Source organism: Marmota marmota, unplaced genomic scaffold, assembly GCF_001458135.2.
Source record: "Marmota marmota marmota unplaced genomic scaffold, marMar, whole genome shotgun sequence".
Classification (NCBI taxonomy): Eukaryota; Metazoa; Chordata; class Mammalia; order Rodentia; family Sciuridae; genus Marmota; species Marmota marmota.
Window position 1 is genome coordinate 42242415 of NW_026000082.1, and position 13837 is coordinate 42256251.

The following is a 13837-nucleotide window of genomic DNA, read 5'->3' on the forward strand; positions in this document are numbered from 1 at the left end:
TCTGTGCTCGCGCCAGCTCCTGCCCTGTCCCTTGACAGCTCCACGTTTGCCTTTTCTGCCCCGCGAGGTTGGGGGACGGGGTCCTGGAGGGAAGAGAAGGCTTGAAGAATGAAAAAAAATGCCCAACCCAAACTTAGAAAGAAAGAAATTGGCAACCTGGACCACGGCGAGGGCGGGGCGAGCTGCGGAGGGCGGGGCCACGCTTGACGAACGGGCCGTCGGTCCACTGCCCGAGGAGCCCGGCAGGCCGCCCCGCCCACGCCCCGCCCCCGGCGGCAGAATAAGGCGGCCCGCGGGACCACGGCGGCCGGCGGCTGCTGCAGCTGGGCTCACCTGCGACAGGTGCTCGGGGAGGCCCGGGAGTACGCGCGCGCCGGGACCAGGCGGGACACTGCGGGCGGGGAAGATGCTGCGCGAACGGACCGTGCGGCTGCAGTACGGGGAGCCGCGTGGAGGCGGTGTGCGTGCTGGGCACGCAGCTCTGGACCGATGTCTACAGGTGAGCGCCCGCGCCGGCCCGAGACCCCCCTCCGAGACCCTCTCCGATCACCGCGGAGACACCCCCCCCGGACTCTGGGACGTGGACAGCCTGACCCCCGCCCCGTCCCGCAGTATGAAGCCCCCAGACATCCTAAGAACCTCACCCCGAAACCTGCCCACGGCCAAACTTTGTCCACGGAGCTGCAATCCTAAGCCGAGGCCCTCCCAGACACCCTGCTCCAGCCTCAGCTCCTCTCCGTCGTCCCGCTGTCCCCACGGTCTGGCCCTCATCCTCCCCTCTCCCCAGGACCTCAGCAGTCCCCAGCTTCTCCACCACCCACTCCCCTTTCACTTCCGCTCAGCCCCTCCTGATTCACAGCCTGCTTCCCACTTTCCACTCCCAACTCAGCAGAACCTCCTGATGTCCGCTGGGGTGGGGCAGGACCAGAGGGGAGTGGGGCAGGACCAGAGGGGAGCTTCCTTGGGGAGGAATATGGCTCTGGGGGTTGTTTAGGCTCTGATTTCACCCTCTAGGGGCTGCCGGTGGTTGCCTGTCCCCCAAGTACTGGCCTTGATGTTCATGTCACCAAATGCCCTGCCCGATTTCACCTGGAGTTCAGGGAGGGACCACATTCCACCTGCCCAATGCCTGGGATGCAGGGTGCAGAGGTGGGGTCTGCAGAAAGCACCCCAGATTCGGGATCCTGTTCCCTCCCCATCTCTCTGTCCACAAGCTTGGTGAAGGATTTCTGAGACAGCAGGATTGTATGGTAGCACCCTACCATTACCCACAGTTCCACGAAAATGGCCAAGGCTGGTGTTTCACGTTCCCCGGTGTGCAGGATGGGGCCTGGGGACTGTGGGGCAAGCCCCTGCAGGATCATGCTGGGTTTCGTCTGCAGCTCTCTGTTCCAAGAATCTGAAATGTTTCCCAAGGCAGGTGGGATTCCGTGTTGTTCTGGGAAGAACCCACATGCAGGACCCGGAGGTGGGACCCTGTGCTGATGACCCAGTGGGTCCCCTAGTCTCTGTGTCATTGCTTCCAAATCATTCTGATATCTGAAGCACCCTGCTTCTCCCAGGCAAAACCCACCTCTGCAGGGGCAGTGGCTCATGTCTATAGTCCCAGCAGCTAGGGAGGCTGAGGCAGGAGGATTGCGAGTTCAAATCTAGCCTCAGCAACTTAGCCAGACCCTAGGCAACTTGGCAAGACCCTGTCTCAAAATAAAAAATAAGAAGGGCTGGGGGTGTGGCTCCGTGGTAAATCACCCCTGGTTCAATCCTTGGTACCAAAAATAATAATAATAATAACCCACCTGTGTGTCTCCCATACACCTTCCCAGCCCATTCTGTCCCTCAGCTCCTCTGGCCCCAGGAGCCCTGCCCACCTGCTCAGCCAGTCTCCTGCCATCTCCACGGCAGGCACTGGCCATGCCGATGCCATCAAGCCCCGGGGCTCCTGTCCACTCCTCCTGCCCTGGCCTCAGCCCCGGCTTCTGCCTTGCCTGGGCCTGGGCCTCTGTTGTCCCTTGTGTAGGTCTCAGAGGTGGCCTGGGGTCCCTGAGGGTCATAACACAGAGTGGAGTGTGGTCCGGATACCAGTGACCGGGGCCTTTCTCCACCCCCAGCTCAGCACTGGGCACGGCCAGGGAATGGGCTGGGAGCCAGGGTGCTCAGGTCTCTAAGCCTCAGCTGTCACCATACCCGCCTGTTTGTTTGCTGGGGCTCTTGGGTGCTGCCTGAAAGGCTGGCTTGGTGCCTCCAGTGGGGGCTGGGGAGCAGAGCAGGGCCCCCTGCCCTCGTTTGTCCTGGCAGAGCGAGGCCCAGCCTGGGCGAGGCCAGGAGTGGAGCAGGTGCCAACTCACTCTCCCTCTGGCAGGGGACAGGGGTATGACAATAGTCTTTGTCCTTCCTCAAGACACCAGCCACAGCCACAAAGATCTACACCCCCCAGCTGCCCTCGGGGTTCCCCCGCCACCAAGAGAGGCCGAGCAATCTAGACCAGCACCGTCCACAAGAAACGGGGCGCAGGCCACAGGGGCCATGCCGATACCATCAAGCCCTGGGGCTCCTCTCCACTCCTCCTGCCCTGGCCTCAGCCCCGGCTTCTGCCTTGCCTGGGCCTGGGCCTCTGTTGTCCCTTGTGTAGGTCTCAGAGGTGGCCTGGGGTCTCTGAGGGTCATAACAAGCAGGCGCAATTAGTTTTTACTTAATCCAGTATAACCAAATATCATCATTTTGACGCGTCTGTCCTCCATATAAAGGTCGCTAATGAGATACTTTACGTCCTTTCGTGCTTTTTTTGAAGTACAGTGGGGGTGTTACTGATGGCACTTCTCAGTGTGGACCCGTCGCGTTGTGAGCGCTCAGCAGCCACGTGTCCGGGTGGCCACTGCCCTGGACAGCACTCCTCGGGAGCAGCATATCTCCATCTCAGCCCTGTAGGGCTGAATAAGCCTCTGTCCAGGGGGCTGCCCTGCACATGGTAGGACATTTAGTGACATCCCTGGCCTGTACTCACCAGAGGCCAATAGCAGTCTCCTAATTGTGACACCCAAAGTGTCCCCAATGAAGGCCAGCCATCCCCTGGCAGGGGACAGAATCACTGCCAGCCGGAGTCCCAGTCTAGCTGGAGGGAGCCTCTGTGGCTCCTAAGGCTGGACTGTCACCCTGCTGTGGTGTCTGATGCCTGCGGTGACAGGAGACCCTGTGCTAAGGAACCAACTGGCCATCTCTCTCAACCCCCCGGGGTCTCGCAGGTTGTCCTTTGATCGTCCCATTTTGTAGATGAGGACAGTGAAGCTCAGAGAGACAAAGTCATTTGCCCGGTGACACATAGGACTCAGGTCCATGTCTGTCTGACTCAGACGCACGCTCTTGTCCTCCCCTCCATCCTGTGTGACGCTGACGTAACCAGCAGGTGGAACCAGATGACCCCGTCAACTGTGTGGCCTCCACCTTCCTCCTGGCCCTGAGCCCCCCCACCCCACCCCAGAGACTTTGCCCACTGCGTTGGGCCTCTGCTTCCCACCAAGTCCTCCCCAGCCAAACCCGGGTGCTGGCCCAAGCCCCCAGGGCCTCCAGGTAGACCTCAAGCTGCAAACCTGGTGGACCCCAGGCCAGTTAGGTAGGAGCGGCTTCCCGACCGGGCCTCGGCAGCCCCTTTCCATGGCCTCTGGACTCCCTTTCCGGCCTCAGAGAAGCAGCCTCTTCCCTCCCCTTCCTCAACAGCCCTGTGGTCCTGGCAGGAGCTGCCCGCTGGTCAGCATTAGCCCCCACCCCTCCTCGGGGACGCCTGTCCACTGGGGCGTGACCTTGAACTGCCTTCCCTTTCTAAGCTTCCGTTCACCCACCTGAGTGTCAATCAGAAAACCCAAGGAGGGGCCTTTTGGCCCAGTAGAGGCTGTAAACCTGGTCATGGGGTGGACCGGCGGCCACTTTGCTGCATAGGCCACCATGGGAAGGCGTGCTCTGGGCCACCTCTCCTCTCCCTTCAGGAGTATTTGCCCTGACCCAGCCACTTTATTATTTTTATTTTATATTTTTTAGTACTAGGAATTGAACCCAGGGGTGCTCTACCACTGAGCTACATCCCCAACCCTTTTCATTTTTTGAGACAGGGTCTCATTCATTTGCTGAGGCTGGCCTCAAACTTACAATCCTCCTGCCTCTCAGCCTCCCGTGTCTGGGATTATAGGCATGTGCCACCACACCTGGCCACAGCCACATTCTGACTGCTAATCTCCAGCAAGCTACCAGTAGAGGCACAAAAAAAAAAGGAGGTAGGACTTTTTTGTGGAGAACGTACCTTGTAGTCGTTATTCGCTGTTTCCCTGTGCTATTGCTAGTGGGCTCATCTTAGATCTAGCACAAGTGCCCTTGCCCAGTCTCCGCCACGGTCCCTGGGGCTGGCTGGGGTCCATCTGATGGGGCTTCGAAGTTGGAGAGGGGCACAACCCACCTCTGTGGGCACTGGAGATGTGGACACCCGGGAGTCAGGCAGCCTTGGGGGACAGTAGCAGGGCGGTCACACTCTGCGTGTCCTCCAGTTGACCCACTGACCAGGCCTTGGCTTCTCCTGTCCCTTCCTTGGGTTTTTGATCTGAAGAGATCAGGACTGCTGATAAAGCAGGTGTCCCCTCCCCCCTCTGCTGGGGAGAGGCCAGCGGGAGCTTCAGGACAAAGATAAGCATTAACAATTGTCCCCTGCCCCTGCAGCAGCCAGCCTCAGGAGGAGCCTGTGGGGGGCAGGGGGAAGGTCCCCTCCCCTTCCTCATTTCCCCAAGGCAGGGCCGCCCGGCCGCTCCCCCTCAGTAGGGCAGAGCGCCCATCTCTGTCTGGCAGAAGACAGGCAGAGGTGCCAGGGCAGGATCCTGGGCAGGGCTGGGCAAACGGGGGACAGACGGACACGCATCCTGCCCTGGGGAAGAGCCCGCAGCACTGAAATTCCTCCCGACTCCCTCCTCTGCGTCTGTCTCTTGGTTCCTGTGAGTGCTGGGGCCTTATTTTTAAAGTGTCATTAGGCTGAGTTGGTGGCCCGCACCTGTAACCGCAGAGACTCAGGAGGCTGAGGCAGGAAGATGGCAGCCTGGGCAACTTAGCAAGACCCTGTCTCAAAGTAACAACAAAAGGGCTGGGGACATGGCTCCGTGGCAGGGTCTTGCCTAGCCCACGTCGGGCCCGGGGCTCATCCCCATCTCCCCCCCCCCAAAAAAATGATCATTAGCTCTAAGGGTAGGATCGGAAATTCAGTAGCAGCAACAAAGGCATGGGGTGCCATGGGCTCCCCTGCCCAGTATGCCAAGCCCTGCCTCACCAATGCCACCTCCACCTAATCCAGGCACCTCTTCCATTCTGGCCCCACTGGCTTTGTGAGTGCTGTTAGGCCTGAGTTCTCCAAGCTCATTCCCACCTCAGGGCCTTTGCACCTGCTGTTCCTGCTTCCTGGAACACTATCCCCTGAACTTCTCCAAGCCTGACATTCGTCTGTCCAGGCTTAGCCAAGCAGCTCCTCCACGCAGCCTTCATGGACTACCCCGTGTCATCATGCCCCGAGTCCTAGCTATTCTTTACCTCATAGTCTTCTTTTGCTTCTTTGTAAATCTTACTTTTTACTTACTATTACTAACTCGTATTTATTGAACAATTACTATGCACTTAGGAGCCCTCTTAACACCTTGTACAGTTATCTCTGTGCATTTTAATTTACGTGCCTTTAGGGTCAGTGCCGCTCAGCAGCATCTTGCCCGGCCTGTGCGAGGCCCCGGGGTTCTCTTGGTAGTAATGAAAAAAAACACGTGTTTAAATCTCCCAACTTCATGAGATAGGAACAGTTACGGCCTCCTGCTTTTGCATCTGGGGAAAGTCAGCCGTGCCTGTCCAGGATGACCAGCTGGCCTGTGGTGGCGGCAGGGCCCAGGTCTCCCCCGGACGCCTCCCCTTGCTCATCTTCTCCAGTGAAGTGCTCTGGGTTGAGGAGATGAATGGCCGGATGCGGCCATCAGTGCCCGTGGACCAGCCTGTCGTGGGGCTGAGCTCCCCACCCACCATCTCCAGGGACGTACACGACGGTGTGGGCCTGGGGAAGGTCAAGGGCATGTGGCCGAGCTTGGCCGGAGCAGCGCTTGCTCCTGAGAGAATGACGGAGGGAGGAACCAGGCCAGGTCAGGTGGCCCCATAAATTAGAACAACACCCAGAGCCATCAACCCTACCCGGGAGGCCCTGCCAGGAGGTGCTTCGGCTCCAGTTTCAGGCCAGCGCCCGGGTGGGAGAGCCTGCCGTCCTGTCTGCAAGCCGACCGCCTCCCGCAGAGCTGGGGGCCCTGAGCGCTCTCCCTGCTGACCACAAGGCCCTGAGTTGGGGTGAGGTCAGGGTGCAGGGCCTCCCCCCCCACCAGCCAGCCACACCTAAATTAAATTTGAGGGGAGAACAGTTTTGGGAAACCACCCTCTTCCACCCAGCCATGCCAGATCCTGTGTCCGGGGGCTTTGAGGGGCCTGACCTTCCTTCTCAGTCATTCACCTAAGATCCTGGGACAGGGAGACGCCTGGGTGTCCCAGCTCTGTGTCTCTGACCCCCACCTACCTAGTAAGCAGGGGGCTCTAGCGGTTCCTAAGACCTCTCATGGTCCTGAGCCAGGTACGACCCCGCCCCCGCTGCCCTCCACCTGGGGCCTCTCACCTGGGGGTTCTCTGCAGGAGGGAGCAGCCAGACCTGGATCCCGGGGGACTGCAGTTCACCTCACACGCTGCCATTACTGTCCCTGGGATTTATTGGGAGCAAGTGCTTGTCCCCATGGGCCTCCATGTGCTCATATGTAAAACGGGGTGGCCTTGGTACAGGTCTCATGGGGTTACCCAAAGGATGGACCGTACCAGGGATTGGTCCAGTGCCTGGGACATAATAGATACTCAGTACGTAGCTATCATGCCTTAGTTTTGGGCTTATTGATATTAAAACAAATCATGATAAGATGTGGCTCCTGCTCTCAAAGGCTTTCTAACCCTCGTGGGGAGGTCGCTGAACACATGTTGCTGTTGTTTGAAGCACAGGAAAGGAGAGGTGAATCCTGGCTGGTGGCATCAGGGAAGGCCTCCTGGTCCCGGTGACAGCTCAGCTGGGTATCGAAGGATGGACGGGTCCTGAGTGAGCCCGAGGACCTGCTCCATGCGAGCAAACGTACCTGGTGGGAAACTGAGCCGGAACATAAGACTAGAAGGTTGATGAACTTGAACCAGGGCTGAAGGCGTGGCTCAGGTGTTGAACTTTGGTCTGTAGGTAGCAGGGAGCCTGGAAGGCTTCTGAGGAACGGAGGAACCGTGGAGGAGATTGCGTCATCACCAAGGAGAGGCCCCAGGCAGCTAGAGGCACCAGTGCCTAATAAGGAGGGAGGCTGAGGCTGCCAGGAGCTGGGGTCACTCTGGGGATGAGCCCCGGCTGGTGTTAACGAGGCCCAGGCCAGATGGACAAGCGGCGGTTGCCCGGTGCCAGCTAGGAGCAGGCATGTCGTGCCGTCAAGTCTGGGACTGAGTGAGCCTCCCCAGCACTGCAAGGCCAAGCCGGTGACCTGCCCCACGGACTGAATGAAGACCAGAGAGGCTGGGTAGCTCCCCAGAGGCCACACAGCACTTGAGGGGCTAGGCAGATGTCCTTTTGCTTGACACCAGCCTCTTGGCCATGTCTTTCCATTTCCAGGGTCACCATCTGGTCCCATGCCAACCTCATCCCTCGCCCGGGTGGCCATGGCAATCACCTGCCCACTGTTCCTCCACTTCCACCATTGCTCTTCTGAAGCCCACCCTGTCCTGTTCCTGGTGAGCACCTATGGTGCCCAAATGATCAGGACCTTCCAGTGACTCCCCTGGACTCCAGGGGCCTTTGGCCACTGGGCCTCAACTTGACTCTCCAGACCCATTTCTGTGTCACCTGCCCCCCCAATTCCCCAACCCTCCCTCACTGTCTAGGATTCTCCCTCCACGCGCCCCCCACCTTGCTCACAAATGCATTCCTGCTCACCTTCTTGCCGTTTCTCGAACACGCCAGGCCAGCATCGGCCTCGGGCCATCGCCCAAGCTGTCCGCCTGGCTTGGAAACCACTAGCAAGCTTATTGGAAATGTAGTTCTCGGGCCCCTTGCCAGAGCTGATGAATCAGAAACGCGGGCGGTGGGCCCAGCCTCCGTCTTTAAACAGTTCCCACAGGTGAAGTTCACGGGCAAATTCTTTAGAATAGGAAGTTTAGACCCTAGCTCAAACGCCACTTCTTCAGGGAACCCCTCCTTGGGCCCCAGACCTCATGACACCCCTGCTGATTGTGTGATCTACCGAGAGTCTTTCTCATCCACTGGAATGGGAAGGACATGTTGTCTTTGTCAACACGTCTACCCCGGCACCTAGAGCTGTGCCTGGCACATAGTAAGTGTTCAATAAATTCGTGTTAAGTAAACGAGTGGCCATGGGCGCAAGCCCCCTACCCCAGCCCCTCCTGTGGCAGACACAGATGCACCGTGTGCCTGGTCCAGGCCAGGTGCCGAGACAAAATAGTCTCCTCCTTTCAAGGAGCCAGCTGCCCAGGGGAAAATACACAGGGGCACGATGGATTGAGCTGGGTCTTCAAGGAGAGAGGGACATTTGCCAGGCAGAAGCCAGGGCAGGGCATTTGGGGTAGAAGGAACGGCACCGTGAGATGGGACGATGACGGGAATGGGGGGGTGGGATTGCAGAAAACGAGTCTGGAGAGTCAAGTTGAGGCGTGGGGGCTGGATGCCACCCACTGAGCACCAGGCTGCGGAGCGAGGTGGGCACGGCACAGTCCTGAGCTCTGTTTAAACAGCGCCTGGCCTGCCAAGAAGGTTGGGTTCTTTCATTCATTTTCTCCCAAAGCACATGCTGAGCACGGCCATCCCAGGTGCTGGGACAATGCAGGCCGGCTCCAGGGACCAGCACCCGTCCTCCCGCCCGTCCTCCCGCTCACTCTCAGGTCTCTGCAGTAAGCAAAAGGGACGTCCCAGTCACTCCCTGCCTCACTCTTTTCTTTGCCCCCATCCTGAGCCCCTCCCTGCAGCCTGGGGGGGGGGACCCTGGAGCTGTCCACAGCCCCTGGCTCCCGGGTCTCGGGTTTCTGCAGGGGGTTCTAAGAGGATCTTCCTGGAGAGGGAAGCAGCCAACAGGATCCACAGGGGGACAAAGACGCCTTTGTCACTTCTGCCAGGGCTGCTCCAAGAATAGCTGTTTGCTCAGCTCCCAGCATGACTGGTGCTGAGTGGGGGGGAGGGTGGGGCTCCGGGCTCTGATGTGAGCCGGGTGTTAACCCTCCGGACCCTCTGGGCCTCCTCCTCTGGACCCTCTGGGGCCTCCTCCGGTTTCTCACTGGCCCAGAAGAATAAAGGCGGCAGGAAGCATCATTCCAGTCACTAAGGCAGGGTCCTAAGAGGCCATCCCCTCTGGGAACTTGTGAAGCTCACTTTCTAAATAAAATTGTGTGCAGATGGGCAAAGCAGGGGCAGGGGTTCAGCAGAGGCCGCCCCCCACTCCCCAGGACCTCCCTCCCCCGCTCTTGGCCAGTTCTGCACCTCTGACTCTGGTTCCCTCCTCCCACTTAACATGCAGTGACACAGAGAGGGAAAGCCACTTGCCCTGGGCCAACCAGCAAGCTGATTCGCAAAGCTGGGATCTGCTGGAGGGAGGTGTCCCAGACCCGCGACTTTTTGCCAAAACCATACACCATCGGTGGCACTGTTGGCTCTGTATTTTCTTTTAACTGGCTCACACTTTCTTAATAGCTTTATTTAAAATGGAGATGTCATAGCATCCCATAGATGGCTTTCTCAGGTGCCGTAAAAAGAGACTGTGTCATAAACACATCAGCCTCGGTTCCTCTAAGGCCTTCAGAGGTCCCCGCCTCCCGGGGAGAGGCTCGCCTTAGCCTGCTGAGGACCAGCCACTGCGCCCAGCTGGGCTGGGCTCTGAAGGATGAGGCTGGAGGAGCCTGGCCCCTGCCCCCCCCCAGGGGAAGCCTGTGACCAGAGGAGGGCAGGTTCCCTCGGCACCACCTGGGGGGACCTGGAGGGAAAGGTGTCACCAGCCCTGCGAGTGGAGGCATGGAGGGGGAGGGGGGGCGATCGTCCATGTCTTGTGGGCTGGCTGACAGGCCCTCAGAAGGGCAAGGGACACATGAAGACCCCCTCAGCAAGCCCGCGACAAAACTGGGCCCAAACGCAGAGCTTCTGCAAATGCACCCCGTCCAGGGCCTTTGCCTAGACTCTGGGTCCCTCCTGATGAGGGAAGCTGGTGGGCGGCAGCCGGCCACAGCCACCAGGCGTCCAGCTTCCCGTGCGTCCAGTGTCCCCCTGGCAGGCCGGGACTTTAGAAGGAAGCAGAGAGACCAGAAGCAGCTCCTCTGCCCGCGCCGGGGACGGGCTGCCTGAGCCTCGCCCGCTGGCGCCTTCAGTGCCCAGGACCAGGGTCTTTGCCGGGAGCCCCTGCACACGGTGGCCTGCTCCTGCCATCCGGGGTCTGTGTTTTGCGGGTTTGTTGGGCTTCTGCTCTGCTGTGGCCTGAGTCCAAGGCTTCACATGCCAGGCAAGTGCCCCCACAGCACCACACCCCCAGCCCCAGACCCTGGCCTGGGTTAGAGGCTCTCGCTCCCGCCACAGCCACCCAGGGCTCTGACCACTGGGCAGCAGCACCCACGGTCCCCGGAAACAGGTGAGAACACCCGCTCTCGGGCCAGCCCTTCTGCAGATCTGAGCGTCCACAGTGGTCTGAGGCCTGCAGCTGCGGCTGCCGCTGGACTCCGAGAGGCGCCCACCTGGGCCTCCCATCCCACCCGGCCCCTGCCAGCTGCCTCACCTCACCCAGTGAGGCCAGCCAGACTCTCTGGAGGCGTGGGAGCGACAAGTCTGCAGTGTTAAGAAGGAAGAGGGTCTGAAGGTCAAATAGCACCCCTGTCGGCCTGAGGCCCAGCCAGAGTCACAGACCCCTGGCACCCAGAGCACAGGTCCCCAAAGACAGATGCAGGCGCCTCCTGCTCCCATCAGTCACAACCCCCTGTGAATCCCACCCGGAACCCTCTGAGCCCTCCTGGGCCTTTAGGAATCCTCAGATCAAGGGCTGGTTTGAGCAAAACCGCACCTTCCGCCGGCTCCCTGTCCCCCGTTACCTCCCTTAAGCCAGGGTCTTATCAGCTCGAGCTGCCATGACCCCGCTGTGGGGGCAGCTCACGAACAAGCTCCCTTCTCACAGTTCCGGAGAGGAGGAGTGTGAAGTCCGCCTGGCTGTGAGATACAGGGCCTCCTCCCTTGCTCCCTGGCCGGCGTGTGACCTTACCCTCGCGTGGCCTCCTGGGGTGTGGGGTGTGGGGGCATAAACACTCGTCCCCTCAGCCAGACCACACCAGCTGGCCCTGCCTGAAGTCTGGATGGCTTTTCAAGAAATCCAAGAGCATTTCCTCCTCAGTGGAAATGATGGTCAGTCAGCAGGAGGAGAATCCCGGCCAAGGGTCCTTCAGCAGAGCCACCCCGTCCTGCCCATTTAGGACCCTGGTTCTGGGCTCCCTCCCTGTGAGAACCGGTGACAGAGACAGGGAGGCAGGGTCCTAGGCCCAAGTCTGTCTTTGGAGCAAATTCCTCCCTCTGTCCGGGTCTCCTCGTCCACCTGTGGTACCATGTGCTCCCAAGGCACAGCACAGCACTGAGGTCTTCCTCGGAGCCCGGGACCTGCCCACGCCTGTAATCCCATCACCTCAGGAGGCCGGGGCAGGAGGATCATAAATTCAAGGTCAGCTTCAGCAACTTAGGGAGGCCCTAAGCAACTTAGTGAGATCCTATCTCACTAAAAAGTTAAAGGGCTGGGGATGTGGCTCTGTGGCGAGGCATCTCTGGGTTCAATCCCTGCTACCAAAAAGGAAAGAAGGTCTTCAGTCCTGAGGCTGCGGGTCCTGAGTACGGTTTTCAGCACCAAAAAAGAAAAAGAATTCTCCAGGCCCCTCCCTGCTACTCCCAGTGTTAGCAAGTTCCTGTCGTGACTGAGTGATCGCCATAGGCTGGGTCCTCTGAGGTCCACCAGATGGGAGCCAGGAGAGCCCTTGCAGACCTGCCCTCCGGGAGTCTGCTCCTGCCGGCCCTGGTCACACCTGCCCAGGGCACCCCCTGACCCTCGGTCTTCTCTTCCCACAGCGCGGCCCCAGCCGGGGCCCAAACTTTCAGCCTGAAGCACTCGGAGGACGTGCGGGTAGAGGTCGTCCGCGACGGGGAGGCTGAGGAGGTGGCCACCAACGGCAAGCAGCGCTGGGCCCTGTCGCCCAGCACCACGCTGCGGCTCACCATGAGCAAGGCCAGCACCGAGGCCAGCGCCGACAAGGTACGCGAGGGACGGGGGTCGTGTGCCGCGGGCAGGCCGGACACGCCTGTCCCAGAGACGCAGAACGCAGCCACACATGTCCTTGTCAGCCCCCAGAAGGCCACATCCAAAAGGCAAGAAAAGAAATCCACATTGAGAGTAGATTTTGCTTGAGCCCACCTATCAAAATGCCATTTTGAAGCCAGGCGCGGTGGCGCACGCCTGTCATCCCAGCAGCTCCGGAGGCTGAGGCAGGAGGATCTCGAGTTCAAAGCCAGCCTCAGCAACTCCGCAAGACCCTGTCTCTAAATAAAAAAAAGGGCTGGGGATTGGCTCAGTGGTCAAGCACCCTGAGTTCAACCCCCAGTACCAAAAAAAAAAAACCAAAAAAAATCTTGACAAGTCATGAATATTAAACAATTAACAAGACGTCTTATATCCTTTTCCTGTAACAAACCTACGCCCACCCGAGTCCACACTAGTCACGCTTCAAGTGCTTGGCAGCCACGTGGCTGGTGGCCGTTGCATCGGGCAGCACCTGTTAGGTCCTGGAACGACAGTGTCACAGGGGGTAGAGCCCGGGCTGCTGGGTGATGGGCCCTTCCGATGCTCAGCACCACAGAGCCCTGGATCTCACTGTGTATAAAGTGGGGTGCTGAGCAGTCAGGGAGCCGGCTCGGGTCCCCTCGTTTCCAGCTCTACCCGGGGCCACGATGGCCCTGGGCATCCGCCAAAGAAAACACCTCAGGCTGCCCTCCCACCACCACCCGGGAGCTTAGAGGGAGCTGGAGGCACAATGTGGCAGATGTGGGGACCCCACAGGTAGTGGGGTGCCCAGGTGGGCAGGTGGCATCCTGGCTGCACTCAGAGGGGAGTCCCTGGTCTGGTGCCATCACCTAGGAGAGGACAACCCAGGAGTGCTTCCTGGAGGAGGCTGGGGGGGACTTGCCAGGCTGAGGCCGAGGTGGGGCTCCCTGGGATTTCCTGCTTGTGACCTGTGGTCTCTGCCCTCCTCTCTACCCCGTGTGCCCCACCCCCAGGTCACCGTCAACTACTATGACGAGGAGGGGATCGCCCCCATCGACCAGGCTGGGCTCTTCCTCACGGCCATCGGTGAGTCAGCGAGGCCGCGGTCTCGGGGCTGCTGTCCCCAGGGCTGCCCCCACCCTGCTCCTCTGCTCTGGGCTCTGGTAGCTGCAGGCGTGGGGAGGGCACCTCACAGCCCTCGCCTGCCGTCCTGATGCCGGGCTGCCTGCGGGAGGCGGCCTGCCGTGGTCAGCCAGGACTCACCCCGTGTCGGGGTCCCCTGTCTGGGCTCTGTGGGCCAAGCCCGAAAAAGAGCTTCCCACTGTCCTTGTGCTCCTCAAGCCCAGTCCTGGGGGCACAGAGCTATGGCCTTGGGTCCTCGGCTCACCTGATCCAAGTCCTTCATTTGATCCACAGGATGGTGAGGCCCAGAGAGGTTAGAAAACTCATTCAGAGTCACACAGCAACCAGGTGGCAGGTGGATTCTGAATCAG

General features: G+C 59.8%; 1 protein-coding gene across 1 annotated transcript in view; it reads left to right on the top strand.

Moving 5' to 3' along the window:
* The first annotated feature begins 391 nt into the window (after positions 1–391).
* Padi2 (peptidyl arginine deiminase 2) overlaps positions 392–13837 on the top strand; it is a 39937-nt gene continuing 26491 nt past the window's right edge. The window contains 4 exon segments of the mRNA XM_015485640.2: positions 392–439; positions 441–499; positions 12155–12338; positions 13358–13430. Coding sequence (XP_015341126.1) covers positions 407–439; positions 441–499; positions 12155–12338; positions 13358–13430 — 349 coding nt within the window. The 5' untranslated portion in view covers positions 392–406.